This window comes from Oncorhynchus kisutch, linkage group LG17, assembly GCF_002021735.2.
Source record: "Oncorhynchus kisutch isolate 150728-3 linkage group LG17, Okis_V2, whole genome shotgun sequence".
NCBI lineage: Eukaryota > Metazoa > Chordata > Actinopteri > Salmoniformes > Salmonidae > Oncorhynchus > Oncorhynchus kisutch.
Genome location: NC_034190.2, coordinates 55,242,327 through 55,269,767, shown reverse-complemented (window position 1 = coordinate 55,269,767; position 27,441 = coordinate 55,242,327). Strand labels below are relative to the sequence as shown.

At 41.6% G+C, this 27,441-nt stretch overlaps 1 protein-coding gene across 5 annotated transcripts in view; it reads left to right on the top strand.

Moving 5' to 3' along the window:
• The window catches only part of LOC109907939 (kazrin), a 209,951-nt gene extending 195,080 nt beyond the window's left edge, over positions 1-14,871 (top strand). For all 5 annotated transcript variants that reach the window (XM_031794110.1, XM_031794109.1, XM_031794111.1 and 2 more), the window contains 7 exons: positions 3,450-3,655; positions 4,000-4,118; positions 5,823-6,054; positions 11,181-11,282; positions 12,109-12,275; positions 13,034-13,214; positions 13,923-14,871. In XM_031794110.1, the coding sequence (XP_031649970.1) occupies positions 3,450-3,655; positions 4,000-4,118; positions 5,823-6,054; positions 11,181-11,282; positions 12,109-12,275; positions 13,034-13,214; positions 13,923-14,081 (1,166 nt within the window). In that variant the 3' untranslated portion in view covers positions 14,082-14,871. The remainder of the gene's footprint in view (positions 1-3,449; positions 3,656-3,999; positions 4,119-5,822; positions 6,055-11,180; positions 11,283-12,108; positions 12,276-13,033; positions 13,215-13,922) is intronic.
• The last annotated feature ends 12,570 nt before the right edge of the window (positions 14,872-27,441 follow it).

Sequence of the window (27,441 nt, the reverse complement as noted above, 5' to 3'; positions counted from 1 at the left end):
GATGCAGACATATATTTATTATGATGTAGAAGAACAACTTACATGCAGTTGTTGTCAGCAGCAGCAAGAGAGATCTTCTGCCTTTTGCTAGTTCTGGGTTACTGCCAGACTAAGCAAAACATAGATAGTGTGTTAAAAGACGTGGTGATTAACTAGGCTATTGAATCACCAAGATGTATTATGCACTTTCAAAACAATAACAAGAGCTTGATTGGATTCACTACCATTCTTTAACTTTAATTTAGTTGGAGATGTAAAACCAACATAGTATTTGAAAATCAAAGTTGTCGGCAAGTTAATAGGCTATTTATTGTACTTCAGAAGTGGTATTGAATTGTGTTTGTTGTTTAAACGCAACCAAATATCAACATTTGAAGGAAATGTGTCTTCTGCTTGGATAGATCCCTCTGTGCCACTGACTTAGTCTGGGTATTATTCCAGGACTAAATCCATTTAAATCCAATCAAATCGAACTTTATATGAACTTTTAAGAAAGTTTGATTTGACTTAGTCCTATTCATTAACTTCGTTTTTTGGTTGAGATGGATACGCGAATCCAACATATCGATTATAGATGTGTATACAAACTGGAATTAAAGCCAGACTAAGTCAGGTGGCACGTATGGAACTATCCAAGCAGAAGATACAGCTCCTTCAAATGTTGATATGTGGTTACCTTGACAACCGAACACAATTCAACATGACTAAATATCATTACATTTGAAATTAACCAGAGGTTGAAGCCCTAGGTCTATTGTATTGTCTGTTTTAGTTGAATTCTGGGTTGAATTGAAACAATAGCTGATTACTTTGAAAATGCCATTTAGGTCTAAATAGCATCATTGATGATATGAGTGATAAAGTATGGTCCCATTTCATTGTCTTAGTTAAACCTACCCTTTGGAATGACTTTGATAGCAACAGTGAATCTATTTCGTTTTTAAGTGGCGATCTCTCAACAATCATTCTTTTAATAGCACATTGGTCACAGTCAGTGACAAATATAATAGCTAAGCATGGCTAGGATGGGAGAGCAAAGGGTAGCTGAAGATAGATCAATTCTCCAACAGGAGGTGCTGCCCAGCCTATTTTTCTTTTTCTCATAGTGGATATAATGTTGACGTTCTGACCTTGTTTCAAAGGTACAAATTCAAATTCATTATGTCCATGATGAAATGTGATTACCATGATGACATAATCCTGTTATTGAATGTTTACCCTCAAAACAACCGTGTATGTCAATTACTTTTTCCCACATAGCTTCCACATCACAATACGAGGGCAAATGATTTTGAAACAACGCTGATTCAACCAGTTTGTGCCCAGTGGGATTGCCTCCAACGTCTCCGTAAATTTGATAAGCTTTATCACAAAAGTCAGAGGGAGCGCATATCTCCATGGAGGGTCAACATGGGGTAATATAATCTGTTTAGGAGTAGCCCTTAGCCCTCATATTTATTAATAGGGGTTGTAGACAGTTGTAGACACTTTCACAAGTGAGAGTCTAGTTTAATTTTTTGGAGGAGAATGGCTGTTATTCATCTGTTTTATAGTACAGCATATCAAATCAATGTATAAATCCAGGTGCATCGCCTTTGGTATTATTGTTTCAAAACACAGAGTGAGTGTTGAGCAGGGTGTAATGAAACATTCTCACAGTGTCACGCACAAACTGCTCCCAACGCAGACAGACTGGCCCGTCTCCATGGAAACTGGTTGCTCTTCAAACGTCTGTTGGACAGTGGAGGCTGGTGGTTTTGAATTTGTGGTGCCCGTCTTGGCTCCTTCCCATGCTGGTTAAACTGAAGCAGCCATCTGGACTGGGTGGGAGGGTCCCAGAGATAACCTCACTCAACTGCTCTATTTAAATACTCTTTTCACGCTATCGTGCCGACCCGAACCGTACAGTGCTCAAATTTGTGCGTTACTCTAGCTCGTAGCCAATTATTAGGTTGTTTGAGAAACAGTACATGCTATCGTGGAGGGGATACAGAAAGTGTCTACTAGCAATGTCAAACTTGAACTTTTACTGACCAATTAGCAGGCTGTTTGTTTGCATGAACCAAACACTATAATGAATGTACCATCTCTGAAAGTTTCGTTTTTTTCTTTGCTACACTTCCTGCCGTGAATCAAGAAAGACTGAAGGAATGGTGAAGGAAATCATTGGGGAGGAAACTGTGCAGAATGAATACCTGTTGTTCTGTTTTGCCAGACACCCACTGAGACTGAAACACCTGTTCTGTGCTGATAGTATAGGCTATGGGGTTGTGCTGCAATGTTTTCACATCTTTATTATGCAACCAAGTGTGAACACAAAGCAGCCATAGAGAGTGGAGGCCCTTTCAAGAAGCTAGCAGGACAATTCCTCCATTCTTCTGTGTCCTTACCTTGGGATATGACTAGGCTCTTAGCCATAATGTAATTATAAGTCATTCTTCATTTGGTGCCCCCCCCCCTCCCGCCCGCCCGCCCGCCGGCCAAAAAAATGGCTGCAATTTTCCAGAAGGACTGAAGACAGCTTACAACATTGTCGTTGAGTGGGTAATTTAAAAAAGCAATGTGAATCTGCTACAGTATAAGGCTGATGACAGAAACGTTGAAGTGATCATCTCATTATTCTTGTGTCATTCTTATTTCAATGATAAGGACTACATAACCCTGGTATTTCTGATGAGTTGTGTGATTATTGCTACAGGAAAAATTACCTTTATGTTGTACATATTTTAATGATAATACTTTTTTTCACTGAGGGACGATACCATTCGTTTATACAGTAGAAGTTCATGCCAAAGAAGCCTTAGACTGCCACCTGCTGGCATATTCACCAACAAGGCAAAGGGGATATTGCTTCTGAGGGAGACTGCACTCCTACACGTTGATCAGATAGTTAATAAACTCTCCCTATTCAACTAATGACCCTAGCTATGATATATAGGGACCTCACTTGCTTACACAATTGCGTTCATAACAAAGTACAATACTATATCATTATTACAGTGCGGGTTTGCTCCTCTCTGTTGTTAAGGAGCTGGTCTTGCAGGCTAATATTGACAGATAAGGCATAATGGCCCTGCGGTGTTTAACAGCTTTAACGTAATGGCCCTGCGGTGTTTAACAGCTACTCTTTGCATGGACTTCGTAAATACTTCATAAGTTTATTTGAAACTTTGAATAGTTTCTTCACAAACAGTTTTAGCCCTGGCAAACTATTGGGTTGGGCTCTGCGCTAGAGCTGGCAAGTAGTCAAACTGTGTTATATCATTCCAAAGTTCTGTCTCATAAACAGAAGCCAAACAGCAGAGCAAGGGCTCTCTGTCTCCTTTTGGTTACTATGATCCTTGTCTGTTCTTATAGAAGAGCCACTGCCCCCTTACTACCACTCTCTCATCTTCCAAAATCATCCTGCTCATATCTCTCCTCCCACTCCCCCTCGCCCACCTATCCAGACTCAGACAGTCTCTCAAGCCCCACCCGCCTCAGTCTCAGCCTATCGGACGGGGAGGATCAGCTGGACCGCCTCCAGCAGGTGGAGCTTGCCCGTGGCATGCCCATGTCGCTGTGGAGGGCGGGCACCGTGCAGGCCTGGCTGGAGGTCGTCATGGCGATGCCCATGTACATTCGCGCCTGCTCAGAGAATGTGAAGAGTGGCAAGGTATGATCCGAGATGACGTCAAACTGTAGGAAGACTTAGGCCAGTATTCAATCAAAACCATGTGGCTTTCTGGATATCCATTTCAGAGGTTGATTCATTTGATTTTCACATCAGCATGTCCTGACGGTGGAGAGAGTTGACATTTGATACAGAAATGGACAGATTGGTTGTGTGTGCTGGAGCCTGGAGACTTTCCGTCAAGAGATTGTCCGTTTCTAAATCAATTGTCAACTCCACCCATCCATTACATGCTGCAGCGTAAATCAAAGGTACTTGTGAAATCACAATCTGGAAATCCACTACAGCTACAATAGAGTGTGGTTTGACCTTTGACCCCTTTGCAGGTGCTGCTGGGCCTGTCAGATGAGGACCTGGAGCTGGGGTTAGGGGTCACCAGTTCTATGCACCGCAGGAAGCTCCGGCTGGCCATCGAGGACTACAGGGAAGCCGAGAGCGGCAGGGGGTGAGATGCTCAGCTCCTCATACTCCCTCTCACACAAAAAACAGCTCTAGCATCAGATTACCCAACCCCAAATCTTAACCTTAAACATTGGGAGGGTAAAATAATTTCTGACTCTGGATCTGCGGTTAAAGGTTTACTCTACTACTTCACAAATATACAGTAGCTGTTTGCTACATCAAGTGTGAGATGGTAAAACATTGAATAACACTATTCTATCAAACTGCATAACACCATATGTGACAGGCACACTAATGTTAGCAAGGTTAAACGTTCATCAGAGCTAGAGATATACAGGGTTTGGCAAACACAGATTTGGAATTCGAGCCGTTGCCACCAAGCGTTCCAAAGCAGTTAACACCAGAATGTAAGTTGTAATGTAGTAGAGTTTTGTTCAATTCCAGGCTAGCTCCTGTATGTTGGATTGGACATGGATTCAATTCAACCTCTGGAGTGGCTGGAATTGGAATGAACTACCCCAACACCACTGTCTGGGAATACAAGTCCAATATGGAGGATATACTCTTTACACCGCAGAGAGCAAAACTGATTTCAATCACGTCAGGCTGACGTTTGAACAAAAAGCCGTTTCGCAAAAATGTTGTGCACAAATTTTTTACATCCCTGTTAGTGAGCATTTCTTATTTGCCAAGATAATCCATCCACCTGACAGGTGTGGCATATCAAAATTAATTTGATTTGATTTGTGCTGTGCTGTGGACAATTAAAGGCCACTCAAAAATGTGCAGTTTGTCACGTAACACTATGCCCCAGATGTCTCAAGTTTGAGAGATTGGGGCCTCCCAAGTGACGCACCGGTCTAAGTCACTGCATCGCAGTGCTTGAGGCGTCACTACAGACCCGGGTTCGATCCCAGGCAGTGTCACAACCGGACGTGTCCTGGAGACCCATGAGGCGGCGCACAATTGGCCGAGCGTCGTGTTAGGGGAGGGTTTGGTCGCGTCGGGATTTCCTTATCCCATCGCGCTATAGCAACTCCTTGTTGGCCAGGTGCCAGAAAACTGACTTCAGTTGCCAGCTGGACGGTGTGTCCTCCAACACATTGGTGCGGCCAGCTTCTGGGTTAAGCTAGCAGTTTGGCTTGGCACGGTCGTGTTCTGAAAGACGCATGGCTCCCGACCTTGACCTCTCCCGTGTCCATAGGGGAATTGCAGTGATGGGACAAGACCGCAACTACCAATTGGGGAGAAAAAAGGGGTAAAGGTACAACAACAACAAAAAGTGGCCAATTGGCATGCTGACTGCAAGAATGTCCACCAGAGCTGTTGCTAGAGAATTGAATGTTCATTTCTCTACCATAAGCCGCCTCAAATGTCATTTTAGAGAATTGGACCTCCACCAACGGCTTCCCTTTTGTGTGGAAAAAAAACGTATTCTGATTGGCTGGGCCCGGCTCCCCAGTGGGTGGGCCTTTGCATTCCCAGGCTCTCCCATGGCTACGCCCCTTCCCAGCCATTAGGGCCTAATGAATTTATTTTAATTGACTGATTTCTTGAAATGAACTGTAAAACAATTTTGAAATTGTTTTATGTTGTGTTTATATTTTTGTTCATTATACTTTTCAACCCGAAAAATACTTTTTATGGCGTACAAAAATGTTGATAATCTCTTTACCAGACCTGACCTGTCTTCTTTTTATCTCTTCTCATCTTTTCTTCTCTCTTTTCTTCTCTCTTTTCGCTCCAGGCTGTCCAAGGCTGCAGACATGGACCACCACTGGGTGGCCAAGGCCTGGCTGAGCGACGTAGGGCTGCCACAGTACTCTCAGGCCTTCCACACACACCTGGTGGATGGGCGCATGCTCAACTCCCTGACGCGCCGGGACCTTGAGAGGTCCCTCAATGTCACCAAGAAGGCCCACCAGGTCAGCCTGGTGCTGGGCATCGAGCTGCTGCACACGCTCCACTTCGATAAGGAGGTAGGTGTCATGCAAACAGCAAACTGTATATGCTATACATAAACATTACCAATACATGACATGTTCAAAAGTGCACTGAGCTTACATACTGGACATACAGATATACAGTGCATTCGGGAAGTATTCAGATCCCTTCCCTTTTTCCACATTTTGTTACTTTACTGCCTTATTTTAAAATGGATCAAATAAATATAAATCGTCATCAATCTACACACAATACCCCATAATTACAAAGCGAAAACAGGTTTTTAGAAATATTTGTAAATATATAAAAACCAGAAGTACCGTATTTACATAAGTATTCAGACCCTTTGCTATGAGATTCGAAATTGATCTCAGATGCATCATGTTTCCAATGATCATCCTTGAGCTGTTTCTACAACTTGATTGGAGTCCGCCTGTAGTAAATTCAATTGATCAGACTTGATTTGGAAAGGCACACACCAATCTACAGTATACCAGTCAAAATCTTGGACACACCTTCTCATCCAAGGGTTTTTCTTTATTTTTTTTACTATTTTCTACATTGTATAATAATAGTGAAGACATCAAAACTATGAAATAACACATATGGAATCATTTAGTAACCAAAAAAGTGTTAAACAAATCAAAATATATTTTCTATTTGAGATTCTTCAAAATTGCCACCCTTTGCCTTGATGACAGCTTTGCACACTCTTGGCATTCTCTCAACCAGCTTCATGAAGAAAGCTTGTCCAAGAGTCTTGAAGGAGTTCCCACATATGGTGAACACTTGTTGGCTGCTTTTCCTTCACTCTGCAGTCCAACTCATCTCAAACCATCTCAAAGGCCAGGTCATCTGATTCAGCACCATCCCTCTCCTTCTTGGTCAAAAAGCCCTTACACAGCCTGGAGGTGTGTTTTGGGTCATTGTCCCATTGAAAAACAAATGGTAGTCCAACTAAGCGCAAACCAGATGGGATAGCGGATCTCTGCAGAATGCTGTGGTAGCCATGCTGATTAAGTGTACCTTGAATTCGAAATAAATCACAACAGTGTCATCAGCAAAGCCCCCCCTCACACCATCACACCTCCTTTGTGTTTCACGATGGGAACCACACATGCAGAGATCATCCTCTCACAAAGACACAGCGGTTGGAACCAAAAATCTCCCATTTGGACTCCAGACCAAAGGACAGATTTCCACATGTCTATTGCTCGTGTTTCTTGGCCCAAGCAAGTATCTTATTTTATTGGTGTCCTTTAGATGTGATTTCTTTGCAGCAATTCTACCATGAAGGCTTGATTCACGCAGTCTAATCTGAACAGTTGATGTTGAAATGTGTCTGTTACTTGAACTCTGTGAAGCATTTATTTGGGCTGCAATTTGTGGTGCAGTTAACTCTAATGAACTTATCCTCTGCAGTTAACTCTAGGTCCTCCTAACTGTGGCGGTCCTCATGAGAGCCAGTTTCATCATAGCACTTGATGGTTTTTGGTACTGCACTTGAAGAAACTTGGAATGTTCTGGATTGACTGATCTTCATGTCTGAAAGTAATGATGGACTATCGTTTCTCTTTGCTTATTTGAGCTGTTCTTGCCATAATATGAACTTGGTCTTTTACCAAATAGGGCTATCTTCTGTATACCACCCCTACCTTGTCACAACACAACTGATTGGCTCAAACGCATTAAGAAAGAAAGAAATTCCACAAATTTACTTTAAACAAGGCACAACTGTTAATTGAAATGCATTTGAGGTGACTACCTCATGAAGCTGGTTGAGAGAATGCCAAGACTGTGAAAAGCTGTCATAAAGGCAAAGGATGGCTACTTTAAAGAATCTCAAATATAAAATACATTTTTATAAAATATAAAATATATTTTTTACACTTTTTTGGTTACTGCATGATTCCATATGTGTAATTTCATAGTTTTGATGTCGTCACTATTTTTCTACAATGTAGAAAATAGTAAAAAATACATTAAAAAAACCTGGAATGAGTAGGTGTGTCCAAACTTTTGACTGGTATAGTATATAAAGGGCTCCCGAGTGGCGCAGTGGTCTAAGAGACTGCATCTCAGTACAAGAGGTGTCACTGCAGTACCTGGCTCGAATCCATGCTGCATCACATCTGGCTGTGATTGGGAGTCCCATAGGGAGGCGCACAATTGGCCCAGCGTTGTCCAGGTTTGGCCGGGGTAGGCCTTCATTGTAAATTAGAATTTGTTCTTAACTGACTTGCTTAGTTAAATAAATGTTAAATAAAAATAAAGTCCCATAGTTGACACTGCATATCAGAGAAAAACCCAAGCCATGAGGTCAAAGGAATTTGAGACAGGATTGTTTATTTATTTATTTATTTTATTTTACCTTTATTTAACCAGGTAGGCAAGTTGAGAACAAGTTCTCATTTACAATTGCGACCTGGCCAAGATAAAGCAAAGCAGTTCGACAGATAAAACGACACAGAGTTACACATGGAGTAAAAACAAACATACAGTCAATAATGCAGTATAAACAAGTCTATATACAATGTGAGCAAATGAGGTGAGAAGGGAGGTAAAGGCAAAAAAGGCCATGATGGCAAAGTAAATACAATATAGCAAGTAAAATACTGGAATGGTAGTTTAGCAATGGAAGAATGAGCAAAGTAGAAATAAATAAATAAATAATGGGGGTGCAAAGGAGCAAAATAAATAAATAAATAAAAATTAAATACAGTTGGGAAAGAGGTAGTTGTTTGGGCTAAATTATAGGTGGGCTATGTACAGGTGCAGTAATCTGTGAGCTGCTCTGACAGTTGGTGCTTAAAGCTAGTGAGGGAGATAAGTGTTTCCAGTTTCAGAGATTTTTGTAGTTCGTTCCAGTCATTGGCAGCAGAGAACTGGAAGGAGAGGCGGCCAAAGAAAGAATTGGTTTTGGGGGTGACTAGAGAGATATACCTGCTGGAGCGTGTGCTACAGGTGGGAGATGCTATGGTGACCAGCGAGCTGAGATAAGGGGGGACTTTACCTAGCAGGGTCTTGTAGATGACATGGAGCCAGTGGGTTTGGCGACGAGTATGAAGCGAGGGCCAGCCAACGAGAGCGTACAGGTCGCAATGGTGGGTAGTATATGGGGCTTTGGTGATAAAACGGATTGCACTGTGATAGACTGCATCCAATTTGTTGAGTAGGGTATTGGAGGCTATTTTGTAAATGACATCGCCAAAGTCGAGGATTGGTAGGATGGTCAGTTTTACAAGGGTATGTTTGGCAGCATGAGTGAAGGATGCTTTGTTGCGAAATAGGAAGCCAATTCTAGATTTAACTTTGGATTGGAGATGTTTGATATGGGTCTGGAAGGAGAGTTTACAGTCTAACCAGACACCTAAGTATTTGTAGTTGTCCACGTATTCTAAGTCAGAGCCGTCCAGAGTAGTGATGTTGGACAGGCGGGTAGGTGCAGGTAGCGATCGGTTGAAGAGCATGCATTTAGTTTTACTTGTATTTAAGAGCAATTGGAGGCCACGGAAGGAGAGTTGTATGGCATTGAAGCTTGCCTGGAGGGTTGTTAACACAGTGTCCAAAGAAGGGCCGGAAGTATACAGAATGGTGTCGTCTGCGTAGAGGTGGATCAGGGACTCACCAGCAGCAAGAGCGACCTCATTGATGTATACAGAGAAGAGAGTCGGTCCAAGAATTGAACCCTGTGGCACCCCCATAGAGACTGCCAGAGGTCCGGACAGCAGACCCTCCGATTTGACACACTGAACTCTATCAGAGAAGTAGTTGGTGAACCAGGCGAGGCAATCATTTGAGAAACCAAGGCTGTCGAGTCTGCCGATGAGGATATGGTGATTGACAGAGTCGAAAGCCTTGGCCAGATCAATGAATACGGCTGCACAGTAATGTTTCTTATCGATGGCGGTTAAGATATCGTTTAGGACCTTGAGCGTGGCTGAGGTGCACCCATGACCAGCTCTGAAACCAGATTGCATAGCAGAGAAGGTATGGTGAGATTCGAAATGGTCGGTAATCTGTTTGTGATTGTGTTGAGGCACAGATCTGGGGAAGGGTACCAAAACATTTCTGCAGCATTGAAGGGCCCCAAGAACACAGTGGCCTCGATCATTCATTAAATGGAAGAAGTTTGGAACCAACAAGACTCTTCCTAGAGCTGGCTGCCTGGCCAAAGGGCACCTAAAGGACTCTCAGACCATGAGAAACAAGATTTTCTGGTCTGATGAAACCAAGATTGAACTCTTTGGCCTGAATACCAAGTGTCACGTCTGGAGGAAACCTGGCACCATCCTTATGGTGAAGCATGGTGTTGACATCCTCATGCTGTGAGGGTGTTTTTCAGCAGCAGCGACTGGGAGACTAGTTGGGATCGAGGGAAAGATGAACCGAGTATAGAGAGATCCTTGATAAAAACCTGCTCTAGAGCACTCAGTACCTCAGACTGAGGTGAAAGTTCACCTTCCAACAGAACAACGACACTAAGCACACAGCCAAGACAACGCAGAAGTGGCTTTGGGACAAGTCTCTGAAAGTCCTTAAGTGGCCCAGCCAGAGCCTGGACTTGAACCCGATCTAACATTTCTGAAGAGACCTGAAAATAGCTGTGCACCAATGCTCCCCATCCAACCTGACAGAGCTTGAGAGGATCTGCAGAGAAGAATGGGAGAAAATCCCCAAAAACAGGTGTGCCAAGCTTGTAGCGTCATACCCAAGAATACTCGAGGCTGTTATCGCTGCCAAAGGTGCTTTAACAAAGTACCAAGTAAAGGGTCTAAATACTTACGGTATGTAAATGTGATATAATTATTATTATTTGTTTTTACATTTGCAAACATTTCTGCAAACCAGTTCTTGCTTTGTCGTTATGGGGTATTGTGTGCAGATTGATGAAGGGAAAAAACAAACAATTTAATCTATTTTAGAATAAGGCTGTAACGTAACAAAATGTGAAAAAAGTCAAGGGTTCTGAATACTTTCCGAATGCACTGTAGACGTTACGGATATGTATGTGCGTATACATGTTGGCTACAATACATGTAATTTCATTCACTCGGACACACATCTGTGATCTATGGGTGGAAGTAAAGTTTATTTGAATGTTGTCAAATTAAATGTGTGTGTGTGTGTGTGTGTGTGCGTGCGTCTCAACTCTCTCCAGGCCCTCCAGGCCAGACGGGCTCATTGTGAGCATCAGAACCTGGATCCCGTGGTATGGACGTGTCATCGGGTCGTTAAGTGGGTCCGAGACATTGACCTTAAGGTGGGGTCTAGGGTTCATTATCATCCCAACAACACTGGCACAATCAAGTACTGTGAAAACATGGTATCTGACGTTTACACTCAGTCCTCATTGATACATCTTTGACACTTAGGATAAGATCTGACCGGTGTCAGTATTTAACCTGAAAAAGCTTACAAATGGTTACATTTGCTTACAAATGGTTACCAATCATTCTATACACAAAGTATGCATTAAAACAGAATTGTGCATACTGCAAACCAATTCAAATCATGCTAAGAGATCATCGTGTGTTTATTGACAATAGACAGAGAGCTTTTATGTGTTGTTATATGCATGGGGGAGTGTAGGAAATTGCGTCAGGTTTATTGACACTCCCTGTCTGTGCAGAAAGATAAAGGAAAGGACCTTTGTGATCAATTCTGAACCGCTCGTCATCTCTGTGGTTACTGCACAGTGAGTCACGGCTTCAATAAATGGATAGTAGACAGGAGTTTTTGCTTATGATATCCCTTCTATTGATATTGACTACATTTAGTTCAGAACAACTATGAAAATCAAAGATGTTTTCATCTGAAGAGCCCAACTCAATATTGTCAGTCAAACCCCTATTCAATCAAATGTTGAGGGTTACTGTGGGCAGATAGAACAACACTGCATGCGTGCACATTGAAAATGTTGGGTTAGTATGCTTTTTAAAATCTCCATTACATTTTTATTCAACCTTATTTAACCAGGCAAGTCAATTAAGAACCCATTCCTATTTATAATGACGGCCCTGTTATTTAACATTTTTAGGAACCCTTAAAAAAAGGTTTTTGTCCCTCTCCCTCCTCATCCTGTGTAGGAGTTTGCTGACAGTCTCCAGAACAGTGGCGTTCACGGGGCTGTAATGGTGCTAGACCCCTCCTTCAACACAGACTCCATGGCAACGGCATTGGGTATACCCGGCAACAAGCACATGATTCGCCGCCACCTCACCGAGGAGATGAAGGTCCTCATCAGTTCAGCCAGGTGATGCAATGGAGAGCGAGAGAGAGATGACAAATAAGTGGGAGATGGAGGGAGGGAGGGAGGGAGGGAGGGAGGGAGGGAGGGAGGGAGGGAGGGAGGGAGGGAGGGAGGGAGGGAGGGAGGGAGGGAGGGAGGGAGGGAGGGAGGGAGGGAGGGACAGATAAGACCAAAGTCATGAGGGAAATGTGGTTAGATTAAATTAATGTAGTTTAAGGGAGAAGAGAAAAGATCAGAGAAACAGAGAGGGAGAGAGTAAGGGTGAAGATGTATGGTTTATCAAAGAGAAAAGATCAGAGAAACAGAGAGGGAGAGAGTAAGGGTGAAGATGTATGGTTTATCTACGTTGATCCCCACTCTGCAGTACGGCTGGGTTAAGTGACAGACTGGAAGTCCACCTGTCTACATCCCTCTCAGGCGCTGTAAGATTTAAATGGCAGTTGATTAAATGGCAGCCTTATTGTCAGGGAAAGGGATGAAAAATAGGGATGAATAGACAACATCTCTTGCTTAACCTAATTAAAGAGGGGACTTGTGGGATCACGTGTGCAGGACACCGATCTATTTCAGTCAGGACAGATTCAAGTCAGGACAGATTCAGAGTGGAAAATGGAGAGGTTCATCACATGCAAATCACTCTGGCTAAGAACGGCTGCTTAAATAACTACATAATCAGTAAGGAATCTGCTCATCAATAATCTGTACCTAGTCAATCAATAATGTACCCATTCCTCCCCTCCCTCCTGACCCTGACACCCCAGGTCAGGAGGTCTACAGCAAAACCATGATAGGCTGGGGACAATGAGCACCCCGCCAACGCCTCTACACCACGCCTCCCCACCCACACCCTTACGGCACGCCTCCCTGGGCCGGCCCACCAGCTCCACCAACCGCCACACACACCCGGACGACGAAGGCTCCCTCAGGAGACGGGCCGTCAAGGTGGGCACTCCCCTAGACTACGGATGAAAATTTGCTCTTTTGTTAACTCTGTCAAACTTGAATGTAAACAATAAAATGTTGATTAAAGGCATAGTTCGGTTAAATTCAATGCTAATAATTAGCATTTGTTGGCCGTGGCTAGTTTAACAAACCCAAAGTGTGGATTGCAGTCGTTCCTTGTCCATAGACAGCTTTGATGTCAAGGGAACAAATATCTGTATATGTAATTTCTCTGAACTATCCCTTCAAAGTGCACTGACCCTGTCAAATAAATTCCTGTAAAGATGTTTTAGCTTCAAGTCTTTATTGTGTTTAAAAAGGCCTTGAAGCCAGAATGTCCCTCTTCGTTCCTCTTGTATTTGCTTTCATATAGTGTAAACCTATAGCCCAAGGGAAATACGTCATTAATGTGTATCCGATATTCTCAGTTTGAAGCCTTGAGGAAGCGACGATGTCGGTTACACAGTAAAGGACTATCTCCCTTGGGCTATAGGCCTACTCTATAGAAAAGCTAATTGAAGACTTGTTTGTTTCTTTCCCCTTGGAGTAACCACTGAAAAACATTACTGGATAGGTGAAAACAGTTTCCACTATTTAGTTTTCACCAATCCAAACAGGTCAGATCAGTGATGACTTCAAGAAAGGGAGGAAGTAAGGATGCATTTTCAAAGTATTTGAACAGGGCCTGACTTCCTTCTCCTCCCCCAGCCTCCTTTAGGGTTCAGCCCCAAAGCCCACAGTGGGCGGGACTTGAGTTGTCATAGCAGCTACGGCTCGCTGCCGAGAGAGGCTTGTGACGAAGCTCCGCCCAGGACAGAGGGGAGTCCAATCCACAAACACTCGGGCATCGAGGTCACCAATGTGTGAGGTCATCGACGTGTGAGGTCATCGACATGTGACATCTGTGCCTACAGTACGGCACAAGACAACAATGCTTTGTGGGATGCCAGACGAGTGATGTTTACTGTACTTTTTGAAAGATGGAGCCTTTGTTGGTCAGAATACACTATTTTCGAGAGAGAAGGAATCTTTTTTCCATTTATAGTCTAAGAACAACTCTTTACATCTCTCACTGGTATTTGTCGAATAATCTGACCTTTGTGAGGACACACGTCTATCCCATGGAAACAAACTTAAACTGAATAGGCTTTTATTTTTGTATTTGCATTATGTGCAAAAGTTTTTTAAACAGGAAATGGCTCAGCGATTAGTTGGTGTTTAGTAGTTCTTATTGAGGATGGGCCTGTTTCTCAAAAAGAAGAGCTGATGAGGAAATATGATCATGTGTTTGTGTACAGGGTACTTTCCTGATTCATTGCATATTAACAAAAGAAAACTATTCAAGTGAGATTTATAGCAAATGTCTTTTTGATGTTTAATTCAAACATGGTGTTACAGAAACTGTCTCAGATGCCTTGCGAACTGGGACTATGGACATTGTCTCAGATGCCTTGCGAACTGGGACTATGGACATTGTCTCAGATGCCTTGCGAACTGGGACTATGGACATTGTCTAAGATGAAAACTTAAACTTGAAGTTGTATTAACTGTATGTTTGATAGTCTTTTTTCAGTTTGTTAATATACACTGTTGTGTCTAAACTAAAATGAACACTCCCTCGTGACATTTGATACATTCAATAAAACCATTAACATGGCATGTGGGTTATTAAAATTACTTATTTTCAATGACAGACATGAGTAATTGGTCTTCCAGTAGAAGCACAACAGGTAGAAAACGATGGGCTGGATGAGAAAGAAATCAAAGAATGAATGAATGCAATAAAGATATATATTCTGAAGTGTGTGTGTGTGTGTGTGTGTGTGTACATTCTGGGAGTAACAGTTGAAGAACAGGCCACAGAGTGCACCAATGAGTCATCTCTCTCATACCCTCCCTCATAGTAGTAATCTGTGGGGAAAATGTGGCTCTTGTCCATGTTTGATGATGCCACTTCCTCCTCTAATTCAGGATAACTGCATCGCCATGGTTACACTGGAATGACGCAGCCCAAACAGAGGCATTAAATCAACCTCTGCCTGGCTGCATGCTGTGAATGTGTCTGAATGACTGACTGCAGAAGGGGACAAAGCCCTCATTGGCACCACCCACCCTCTTCCGATAAAAAAAGTTAATTATTATGGGATGTCCAGGGACCTGTTCAGGAGGGTGCAAAGCTACAAAACGTTCAGAACTTAATGCATTGTGTAGAACAGACCCATTCATCTGCTATGTAAACTAGGGTGATCATATCCTTCCTTTTGCCTCTAACTAGAATATCGGCCATCATTTTCTGTTCATTTCCCGACAATTCTACATGTTGAAAAAGCACAAACAGCCACTGTTTGTCGACACCCGGCAGGTGATCGCTAACACACCGCGGCCACCCACTGCTCTTGGCTTTTTGTTGTTGCAGTGTGTCGGATATAAGTATGAGAGGATGTTAACAGTACAAAAGATTGGTTATGTTCCAGGTCGTCATATCAGTGGAGTTCCTGAGATGTTACACAGCATTATTAGATCTGATAATCTGCACACTGTGACTGCAATAAAGGCCATATGAAAGGTGCCCAATGTTTTTGGGGAATACACTGGAAATATTACAAGCAATTTTGAGGCTGAGTATATTTCTCTGATAGTCATTGCCAGCTCCAAGAAGTGAGCAATATCAGACCTCCTCTGCAGTAGCCTTCCACCTCCCTCTGTCTGAGTGGCGCCCCCAGAACAGGAAGGATAGCAACAGGAACCAGAACAGGTATCATATGAAGGGGAAGAAAATCCTTGAGACCCGTATGCTACATTACTTCCCCAATACTTCAAAGTCACCATGATGAACGGAGCAGCTTCTGTTTTTGTCATTATGGTGTATAGCATTCATAGTGAAGTGTTGGCGTGATGTTTATCTTATGGCAGCTCAAACGATTCATGACATCCTTTCCCAGCATGGGTGTCTATCTTGGCTGGTCTATTCACTCTCCCTACTCAACCTCAATTAAGTGATAATGCCCTTGAAGCCGGTGTTTGGAGGATATATTGGCACGGGTGTTGTTGGCCAAACCGTGCCAATATATCCTCAAAACACCGGCTTTGAGGGCATTATCACTTTTATACAACGGGTTACCAACATCCTGGTAACAAACTCACATTAAGCATCTCCAATCCAAAGTTAAATCTAGAATTGGCTTACTATTTCACAAACAAAGCCTCCTTCACTCATGCCAACAAACATACCCTCGTAAAACTGACTCCTACCGATCCTTGACTTTGGTGATGTCATTTACAAAATAGCCCCCGACACTGGATGTAGTCTATCACAGTGCCATTCATTTTATCACCAAAGTTCCATATACTACCCACCACTTTTACCTGTATGCTCTCGTTGGCTGGCCCTCACTACATATCCGTTGCCAAACCCACTGGCTCCAGGTCATCTATAAGTCTTTGCTAGGTAAAGCCCCACATTATCTCAGCTCACGGGTCACCATAGCAACACCCACCCGTAGCACACGCTCCAGCAGGTATATTGCACTGGTTATCCCCAAAGCCAACACTTCCTATGGCCGCCTTTCCTTCCAGTTCTCTGCTGCCAATGACTGAAAAATCTCTGAAGTTGGAGTCTTATATCTCCCTCTCTAACTTTAAGCATCAGCTGTCAGAGCAGCTTACCGATCACTGTACCTGTACACAGCCAATCTGCCAATCCGACTACCTCATCCCCATATTATTACTTACCCTCTTGCTCTTTTGCACCCCAGTATCTCTACTTGCACATCATCTGCACATCGATCACTCCAGTATTAATGCTAAATTGTAATTGAAACACTTATCTCCCTCACTAGCTTTAAGCACCAACTGTCAGAGCAGCTCACAGATTACTGCACCTGTACATAGCCCACCTATAATTTAGCCCAAACAACTACCTCTTTCCCAACTGTATTTAATTTTTATTTATTTATTTATTTTGCTGCTTTGCACCCCATTATTTTTTATTTCTACTTTGCACATTCTTCCATTGCAAAACTACCATTCCAGTATTTTACTTGCTATATTGTGCTTACTTTGCCATCATGGCCTTTTTTGCCTTTACCTCCCTTCTCACCTCATTTGCTCACATTGTATATAGACTTGTTTATACTGCATTATTGACTGTATGTTTGTTTTTACTCCATGTGTAACTCTGTGTCGTTTTATCTGTCGAACTGCTTTGCTTTATCTTGGCCAGGTCGCAATTGTAAATGAGAACTTGTTCTCAACTTGCCTACCTGGTTAAATAAAGGTAAAATAAATAAATAAAAATAAAATATAGGGCCTATTTATTGCCTACCCACCTACTCTTCTACATTTGCACACACACTTTTTCTTTTGTGTTAATGACTGTACGTTTGTTTATGTGTAACTCTGTGCTGTTGTTTTTGTTGCACAACTTTGCTTTATCTTGGCCAGGTCGCCGTTGTAAATGAGAACTTGTTCTCAACTGGCCTACCTGGTTAAATAAAGGTGAAATAAAATAAATACAAATATTCAAATAATGATTGACAGATTTTCATTAAAAACGTTATATTGATGAATGTATTCATACTATTTCATCCTTCCACAAGATATAGTCTCGAAAAACTAATCTAAGGCTGCTAACCAAGCCGGCTGGTCGTTCGTTCTATTGGTTCGGTTGCCAGCGAAGCAACCCAGTTGTTCAGTCTTTTTGTTCTGTATCTATAGACGCGACCCAGTCGTTCATTCTAAATGTTCCATTGCCATACTGGCTGCAAAGGTCTTATCGCTTGCTTGCCAGCTAGGCAACTATGGATAATTGCCTAGCTGTCACGTCAAACAGTGCAGACAGAATAACAAGCATTTGTTTAAGCTGTTTTCTAGTGACATTTATTTGGATACATCCATAACAATGAGCTAACGAGGCACGATTTCGCCTGGCATAGAAAATGTGCTCTCTCGTTAGGACACTATTGTTCAGAGGAGCTAGCCAACAACACAGCTAACACAATAACTTCAAACAGAAGCTGGAAAGATTGCAAACTAGCTGCACTTCATTTCATTTGACCTTTTTTCAATTGACATTTCTTTGTATATATCAATAAAAATGATGCCAGCTGATTCATTATTTCGACTGGATGAGAAACGCTGCCTGCCTCTCTCTCGTCCCGACTCCCGACTCCCGATCCCTACATGTTCATTACTATGGGACAGTTGGAGATCGAATTTGAATATTGAAACAATGTTTCAAATGTCAGAGAGACAGACAGCAAGGTTTATACAAATCTCCACTGTTGAAAACTAAATGTTAGTCTAAAAGAAACATAAGATAATGTCTAGATGCTTTTAGAGTGGAGATAACTTCACTGCCTGGGCTGATGAGACAGTGGATTGCGCAGTGAGATAGAACAGAGTAAATAGGCATTTCAAAGTCATAGATTTAACCGGTGGTAACTTGTGGAATATCAATCAAATGTATTTATAAAGCCCTCCTTACATCAGCTAATGTCACAAAGTGCTGTACAGAAACTCAGCCTAAAACCCCAAACAGCAAGGAATGCAAGTGTAGAAGCACGGTGGCTAGGAAAAACTCCCTAGAAAGGCCAGAACCTAGGAAGAAACCTAGAGAGGAACCAGGCTATGAGGGGTGGCCAGTCCTCTTCTGACTGTGCCAGATGGAGATTATAACAGAACATGGCCAAGATGTTAAAATGTTCTTAGATGACCAGCAGGGTCAAATAATAATAATCACAGTGGTTGTAGAGGGTGCAACAGGTCAGCACCTCAGGAGTGAATGTCAGTTGGCTTTTCATAGCCGATCATTCAGAGTATCTCTACCGCTCCTGCTGTCTCTAGAGAGTTGAAAACAGCAGGTCTGGGACAGGTAGAGCGTCCGGTGAACAGGTCAGGGTTCCTTTGCCGCAAGCAGAACAGTTGAAACTGGAGCGGCAGCATGACCAGGTGGACTGGGAACAGCAAGTAGTCGTCTGGCATGGTCCCTAGCTCCCCGACACATAAACTATTGCAACATAAATACTGGAGGCTGAGACAGGAGGGGTCGGGAGACACCGGCTGAATGCGCTTTTAACCAATCAGCATTCAGGATTACACAAACCGGTTGTATAATGTTTGGTATAGATTATGTTAATTATACATTACTTCTTTCGAAAAAAAGGCATAAGGAAGTATGTAATAAGTGCATTGTTATTGGGTTCCCGCTATTATGGCCAAGCTGTACAGTCAAAATTGGCTAAGTGAAAATGAGTGTTGGAAGCAGGGTGTTTGTGTTTGTCTGGCCAGGGCTGCTTGGATCTTAGCCAGACTCTGTGTTCCCATGAGAAAATTTATGTTGATTGGTAAAGTCAAAGTCTACAGTTTACCCAGCTAGCATATAACGTTCTGAGAACCATATGTATATTAGAGGTTGGTGAGAGTATGGTTGTCTTATGGTTATTTTGCATACAACCTTCCCACAGCTTTCTGGGAAGAGTGCAGGATAGTTGCTTGGCTTTGGAACATTATCTGCACATTTAAGGTACTTGACAACAACAAAAAACATGATTTTCTTGGTATTTCATTACTTTGGCCTCTCTGGGATAGGGGGGACGCTTGCGTCCCACTTGGCCAATAGCCAGGGAAAATGTAGAGCGCCAAATTCAAATAAAATACTATACAAATCAGTATATACAAACTTTCATTAAATCACACATGTAAGATACCAAATTAAAGCTAAACTCGTTGTGAATCCAGCCAACATGTCCGATTTAAAAAAGGCTTTTCGGCGAACGCATAAGATGCTATTATCTGATGATAGCACAACAGTAAACAAAGAGAGAAAGCATATTTCAACCCTGCAGGCTCTACACAAAACGCAGAAATAAAATATAAATCATGCCTTACCTTTGACGAGCTTCTTTTGTTGGCACTCCAATATGTCCCATAAACATCACAAATGGTCATTTTGTTCGAATAATTCCGTTGATATATATCCCAAAATGTCCATTTATTTGGCGAGTTTGTTCCAGAAAACGCAGCTTCCAACTTGCGCAACGTCGCTACAAAATATCTCAAAAGTTACCTGTAAACTTTGCCAAAACATTTCAAACCTGTTTTGTAATACAACTTTAGGTATTTTTAAACGTTAATAATCGATCAAATTGAATACGGGACAATCTGTGTTCAATACAGGAAGACAACAAACTCACGCTACTTTTCATGCTCCTCTCTTAAAAAGTAGACTTCAAATGAAACTCATTCAAGATGGCCATACTTCTTCATTACACAAAGGAATAACCTCAACCAATTTCTAAAGACCGCTGATATCCGGTGGAAGCGGTAGGAACTGCAAACACGTCCCTTAGAAATCTAGTTTCCCAATGAAATCCCATTGAATAGACAGTGACCTAAAAACAAAAATCTGAATGATTTGTCCTCTGGGTTTTGCCTGCTACATAAGTTCTGTTATACTCACAGACATTATTCAAACAGTATTAGGAACTTCAGAGTGTTTTCTATCTAAATCTACTAATAATATGCATATCTTATATTCTGGGGAAGAGTAGCAGGAAGTTGAAATTGGGTACGCTATTTATCCAAAAGTGAAAATGCTGCCCCCTATCCCAAAGAAGTTTTTAACAGAATGTTTCGTAAAAGTTCAAATATGATTATATTTGATAAAAATGTTGGTAATGTTCTCGGAATGTTCTCCAAGTGGTTTGACATTGGGAATGTTCTCAAATGGTTCCTGAAAATGTTAGGAACCATTTGGTACGGTGAATCCCACCGTACCTTCTCCGCTGTGCAATCTGGTTTCCGAGCCGGTCATGGGTGCACCTCAGCCACACTCAAGGTACTAAACGACATCATAACCGCCATCGATAAAAGACAGTACTGTGCAGCCGTCTTCATCGACCTCGCCAAGGCTTTCGACTCTGTCAATCACCATATTCTTATCGGCAGACTCAGTAGCCTCGGTTTTTCGGATGACTGCCTTGCCTGGTTCACCAATTACTTTGCAGACAGAGTTCAGTGTGTCAAATCGGAGGGCATGCTGTCCGGTCCTCTGGCAGTCTCTATGGGGGTGCCACAGGGTTCAATTCTCGGGCCGACTCTTTTCTCTGTGTATATCAATGATGTTGCTCTTGCTGCGGGCGATTCCCTGATCCACCTCTACGCAGACGACACCATTCTATATACTTTCGGCCCGTCTTTGGACACTGTGCTATCTAACCTCCAAACAAGCTTCAATGCCATACAACACTCCTTCCGTGGCCTCCAACTGCTCTTAAACGCTAGTAAAACCAAATGCATGCTTTTCAACCGGTCGCTGCCTGCACCTGCATGCCCGACTAGCATCACCACCCTGGATGGTTCCGACCTAGAATATGTGGACGTCTATAAGTACCTAGGTGTCTGGCTAGACTGCAAGCTCTCCTTCCAGACTCATATCAAACATCTCCAATCGAAAATCAAATCAAGAGTCGGCTTTCTATTCCGCAACAAAGCCTCCTTCACTCAAGCCGCCAAGCTTACCCTAGTAAAACTGACTATCCTACCGATCCTCGACTTCGGCGATGTCATCTACAAAATGGCTTCCAACACTCTACTCAGCAAACTGGATGCAGTCTATCACAGTGCCATCCGTTTTGTCACTAAAGCACCTTATACTACCCACCACTGCGACTTGTATGCTCTAGTCGGCTGGCCCTCGCTACATATTCGTCGCCAGACCCACTGGCTCCAGGTCATCTACAAGTCTATGCTAGGTAAAGCTCCGCCTTATCTCAGCTCACTGGTCACGATGGCAACACCCATCCGTAGCACGCGCTCCAGCAGGTGTATCTCACTGATCATCCCTAAAGCCAACACCTCATTCGGCCGCCTTTCGTTCCAGTACTCTGCTGCCTGTGACTGGAACGAATTGCAAAAATCGCTGAAGTTGGAGACTTTCATCTCCCTCACCAACTTCAAACATCAGCTATCTGAGCAGCTAACCGATCGCTGCAGCTGTACATAGTCTATTGGTAAATAGCCCACCCTTTTCACCTACCTCATCCCCGTACTGTTTTTATTTATTTACTTTTCTGCTCTTCTGCACACCAATATCTCTACCTGTACATGACCATCTGATCTTTTATCACTCCAGTGTTAATCTGCAAAATTGTAATTATTTGCCTACCTCCTCATGCCTTTTGCACACATTGTATATAGACCCCCCCTTTGTTTTCTACTGTGTTATTGACTTGTTAATTGTTTACTCCATGTGTAACTCTTTGTTGTATGCTCACACTGCTATGCTTTATCTTGGCCAGGTCGCAGTTGCAAATGAGAACTTGTTCTCAACTAGCCTACCTGGTTAAATAAAGGTGAAATAAAAAATAAAAAATAAAAAATAAAAAAAATAAAAAATAATAATAATAATAATAAAAGTTTCCATAAACACCACAAGAAAACGTTAGTAACATTCAGGGAACTTTCTAAGAATGTTATTTAAAAACATACATTCCGTTCTCAGAACATTAAGAAAACTTTACAAAAAACACAAGAAAACATTAGTATTGTTCACAGAACGTTCTAAGAATGTTATTTAAAAACATACATTACGTTCTCAGCATCAACAAAACTCTCTCTATCATCTATCTTGATAAGTGTGTTCAGGTGTGTTAGCCATGCTCACTAATTGGCCACAAGTGATCTTAATACGTGTGCGTTTCCTTTGAAATGGGGTCTGTTTGAGTATACTAAAATTAACAGCTTTGTATGTGTAAAACAACATGGCATGCTAGCTCAATTTTGGTGGCACAGTGGACAATTTCCATGTAGAGAGAACAGAAGACTATAGGTTTGAATCTGACTGAATAAATGTGTTTGCATGCTTAATGCCTGAAGAAATTAATGTCCATGTGTCCTATCTGTGCTTTGAGTTTAAAAAAAGGTTAACCCAAAATAAGATATCAGTGTAAATTTTAAGGAAGTTATTAAAAAACCTCCAAAGAACTTGTCATTTCCATTCTCATGGCGTAAATAAAACCTCGCAGGAAACTCAATCAGTTTTACCGGTCAGAAAACATATGGCTTCGTTGCCACAAGCAATGTGAAACTAAAAACATTTGTCGCCAGAACTTACAAGGAACCAAACGGGCTAGCTGGGGAAATACTGACCTATTTAGAAAGAGGAACTGCACTTCTGTGCTGTTTGTATTGATATGAACTCTGTAAGCAAACAAGGACATAAATCTACATTCCGTTGCCTCATATCCATCATAAATTAATATAAACTATCTGAACTCAGTTCTTTTGGGTAGTTATGGACTGAAAAGCACAAAAATATGAGCGCTGTCAACATTTTAGCTTTTAAAGGCAATTTTACTGTGTTCACAAAAATCGCATTCACCTGTAAACGTCACAGATACATTTAAATGTCAAGCGTGCTACACCACCTGAGCAGATTAGGTTTGAAGAGGGGGATAGGACAACCATACAGTACCAAGACCTTTATGTAGTCTAATTTTGTTGCCATTTTGTACATCTTTAGCAAATTCACTTCACTATATAGTAAGTTATTCTTACTCCTAAAAAATACAATTTTCTGATATGGTAGAGGTTATGTTTCCAATTGTGGAATTTTGATGGTTAAAAAACTCCAATAAATGAGAGGTAGCAAATGGCATTGTTTGGCCATCCTTGTTTGATAGTGAAAGTTACATTTTTTCTTGACTGAACTTGGCTTAATGTTGCCTACAGCAGCCTAACTATCAAAATGATGATGCATTATGTTGGCCACATGATGAAGTAATTTTCAATAATGTTCTTGAAGATTGTAACATCTCAAAGGGATTTTCTTTCTTTTTGTGTCCCTTTGATATTTTAAGTTGAAATTGTCCACAAATATTGAATTGAAAAAAATCTGTATTTTGACATGTCCCTCTGTCACCCAACTCTGTCAACCCTGTGTCGCTCGTTTTAAGGTCAACACATTTAAGTGAACTGAACTCCGTTTAGTGAACTGAACGGTTTAATGTGGTGAAACTACCCCACCCCACCCCACCCCACCCCAAAAAATGAAACTTAAACATCGAATAGTCAAATCATAGATAAAAGCAGGTGACCTGGTTCTACTCTTTTTGGCCATTTTTTTGTATTTTGTGATGGAAAAGACCACAAAACGGGGTGGCGTTCTAGCCTAGTGGTTAAGGGCATTTAAACCCTAAATGTTACTGTAAATTGCTCTGGATTAGAGTGTCTTTAAAATAAAAACTGAGTGGGTGGGGCAAAACTCTACACATAGACAGGCTAGAAATATTTAATCAATAATTTATTTTTTCTTGTGACTTTTGCATTTAGTTGGCACTCCTTGTTGCCCACAGCAAGCTTCCATTCCTCCTGTCACAAAGGCGATTAATTGCTGATTTAAGAAGAAATCGTCAACCCTGTTACGGTCAACCCTGTTACGGTCAACCCTGCTACTTTATTTCAGGGGGGGGGGGGGGGGGGGCAGTGCCCCTGTGACAACAATTTTGGACCCCCTTGTGGCTCCCCTAAATGTGGAGTATGAAATCATTTTTACATAACTAATTTTTGCTATAGTTATTTTTTTGCATCCGTTATTAGACAGTGGCAACGATGATGATTATGAACATGGTATTTTGCCTGCTAATGCCTGCAATGCAGTGAAGAAAACGATGACAACAATAACGTCTAATGTAACTGGCCTCTCTAACAGTACAACTGGCCCCAGCTTATTTTTTAACAACTCTATTTACTGAGATTCATGAATTTTTGTTTCTGGATGCAACGAGTCCTACAATGAGTCCTACAGCAGGATTGATACAAGCTCATCTGGCTGAGCGGCTCCAAAGTCTGCTCAACAAATTTGAACTCGAGAACAAATCGTTTTGGGGGCTGCAGTTTGCGAACGATGTGCGTCACCTTCAAGGCAGTCAAGCGAGCAAAAGTCATTCACAATCTTGTCCAGTTGCGGCCACAACTAGAACTTGTTTCAAATGAATAAAAAAAGTTATTATTTGTATACCTAGCAATCAACAAATGTACATTGTTCAAAGCACACGTTTACAAGTCTCAATCACAAATGACAGCTCCAATAAGCCCCCTATGGGGAACAAAATATCAACAAGAGGCTTGCAAGAAAGGCATTTCACTGTACTTGTGCACGTGAAACTTGAAACTTTAAAGAGAATCATGACTCTTTCGAGTTTTCAGTTGATCATTCACTGGTAAGGGGTCCTGCATGATCTTGGCATTACTGACTCGTTCTTCTTACTGAACTTGTCAAAAAGATCTGAGTCAGTAAAAAGAGCCTTCCCAACTTCCAATCACTAATTATATGACAATAGTATTTTTTTACCCATTTAATATTGGAAAGAAGAGCCAAGTGAAGACTGCAACATAAAATATACACAGTGTTATTGCTCCCAACTGTCACATGCTCCTATGCGATGATGTTTAAAGTAGTTCAACCTACACAATAAACCTACAGACCATTTCAACTACAATAACATTCTCTGCAACGGTTACAGAAATATGTTTTATTTGTACGACTGTGATATGCTGTTGTTTATCTACCTTAGTTGAATGCCCTGATTCAATGTCGCTCTGGTTAAGAGCATCTGCCGAGTGAGCAAAATACAAATAAAAATTTGGTTGGTCTGGACCATACCAAATCTGAACTAATCGTAGACATCTAGGCAACATATTTATATGTATATATTCTTATTCCATCCCTTTACTTAGATGTGTGTGTATTTTGTAGTTGTTGTGGAATTGTTAGATACAGTATTACTGCACTGTCGGAAAGGGAAGCACAAGCATTTCATTACACTCACAATAACATTTTTTATTTATTTTACATTTATTTAACTAGGCAACTCAGTTAAGAACAAATTCTTATTTACAATGACAGCCTACCAGGGAACAGTGGGTTAACTGACTTGTTCAGAATGACAGTTTTTGACCTTGTCAGTTTGGGGATTCTATCCAACAACCTTTCGGTTATTGCTCCAACGCTCTAACCACTAGGCTACCTGTCAACCCAAATAACAACTGCTAACCATGTGTATGTGACTAACACAATTTGATTTGATTTATGTTTCACAAGTTTGAACAGCACAGTACGGCACAGTTCAGTACAGTTGAGCACAGTACAGTAGAGTTTTATTTAGTATAGTAAAGTAGAATAGAGTACAGTAGAGTTTAATTCAGTAGAGTAGGCTAGGCTGTATAGTCTAGGCTATGTTTCACAAGTTTGAACAGAACAGCACAGTAGGGCAAAGTTCAGTACAGTAGAGCACAGTAGAGACAGTACACTACAGTACAGTAAAGTTTAATTCAGTACAGTACAGTTTAATTCATTAGAGTACAGTGCAGTTTAGTTCAGTAGAGTAGAATGCATTGGAGTAAGGTGGGATCAATACAATACATTATACTGTACAATACTCTACTGTGCTGTACTGTACTTTACTGAACTATACTTACTTGTATTTTCTTTACTGTACTGTATGTGTACTCTACTATGCTCTACTGTACTGTGCTGTCCAAACTTGTGAAACATAGATGTCTATATTTGGGCCAAATCAAGGCCGGTCCAGACTGGACCAAATCTGAACCAAATATAGACGTCTATGTTTGGGCCAAATCAAGGAAGGTCCAGACTGGACCACATGAGAACCAATTTTAGAAGTCTTTGTTTGGGCCAAATATAGGTCGGTCCGGACGTCTGTGGACATTGAAATCAAGGCCGGTCAGGACCAGACCAAATCGGAATTAAACAAAGACATCCATGATTGGTCCGGTCCGGACCAAAAAATCATACATTTTTGGATTTATAAATGTATGATATATATACCCATTGATTCTTGAAGAATATAACTTCAAAATGGCTCATGAGCTAGTTCAAATGTCGTATGCCCATAGGGCATGTTGTTGTTTCTCTGTAATACTACTAGCCACCTAACAATTTTATAAGGTTGGCTACCAAGAAGCCCTTTCAATCAAGTTAGAGATCGCATTGATTTGTTCTTATAATCAAATCGAATAATTTAAAAAGAAAATGTATTGTTCCTCTATTTTATCGGAGCCCATGTATCTACAAACGTATGGAATCGTCTTGAAAAGAGACAGAGGCACATCCCTATCATACAGTCTTTGTTTACGTTTACTTTGTTTGCAAACATATTATCTGGCCCATGGGTTACCCCAGTGGGAGGAGTTTGCTCCAGGTGAA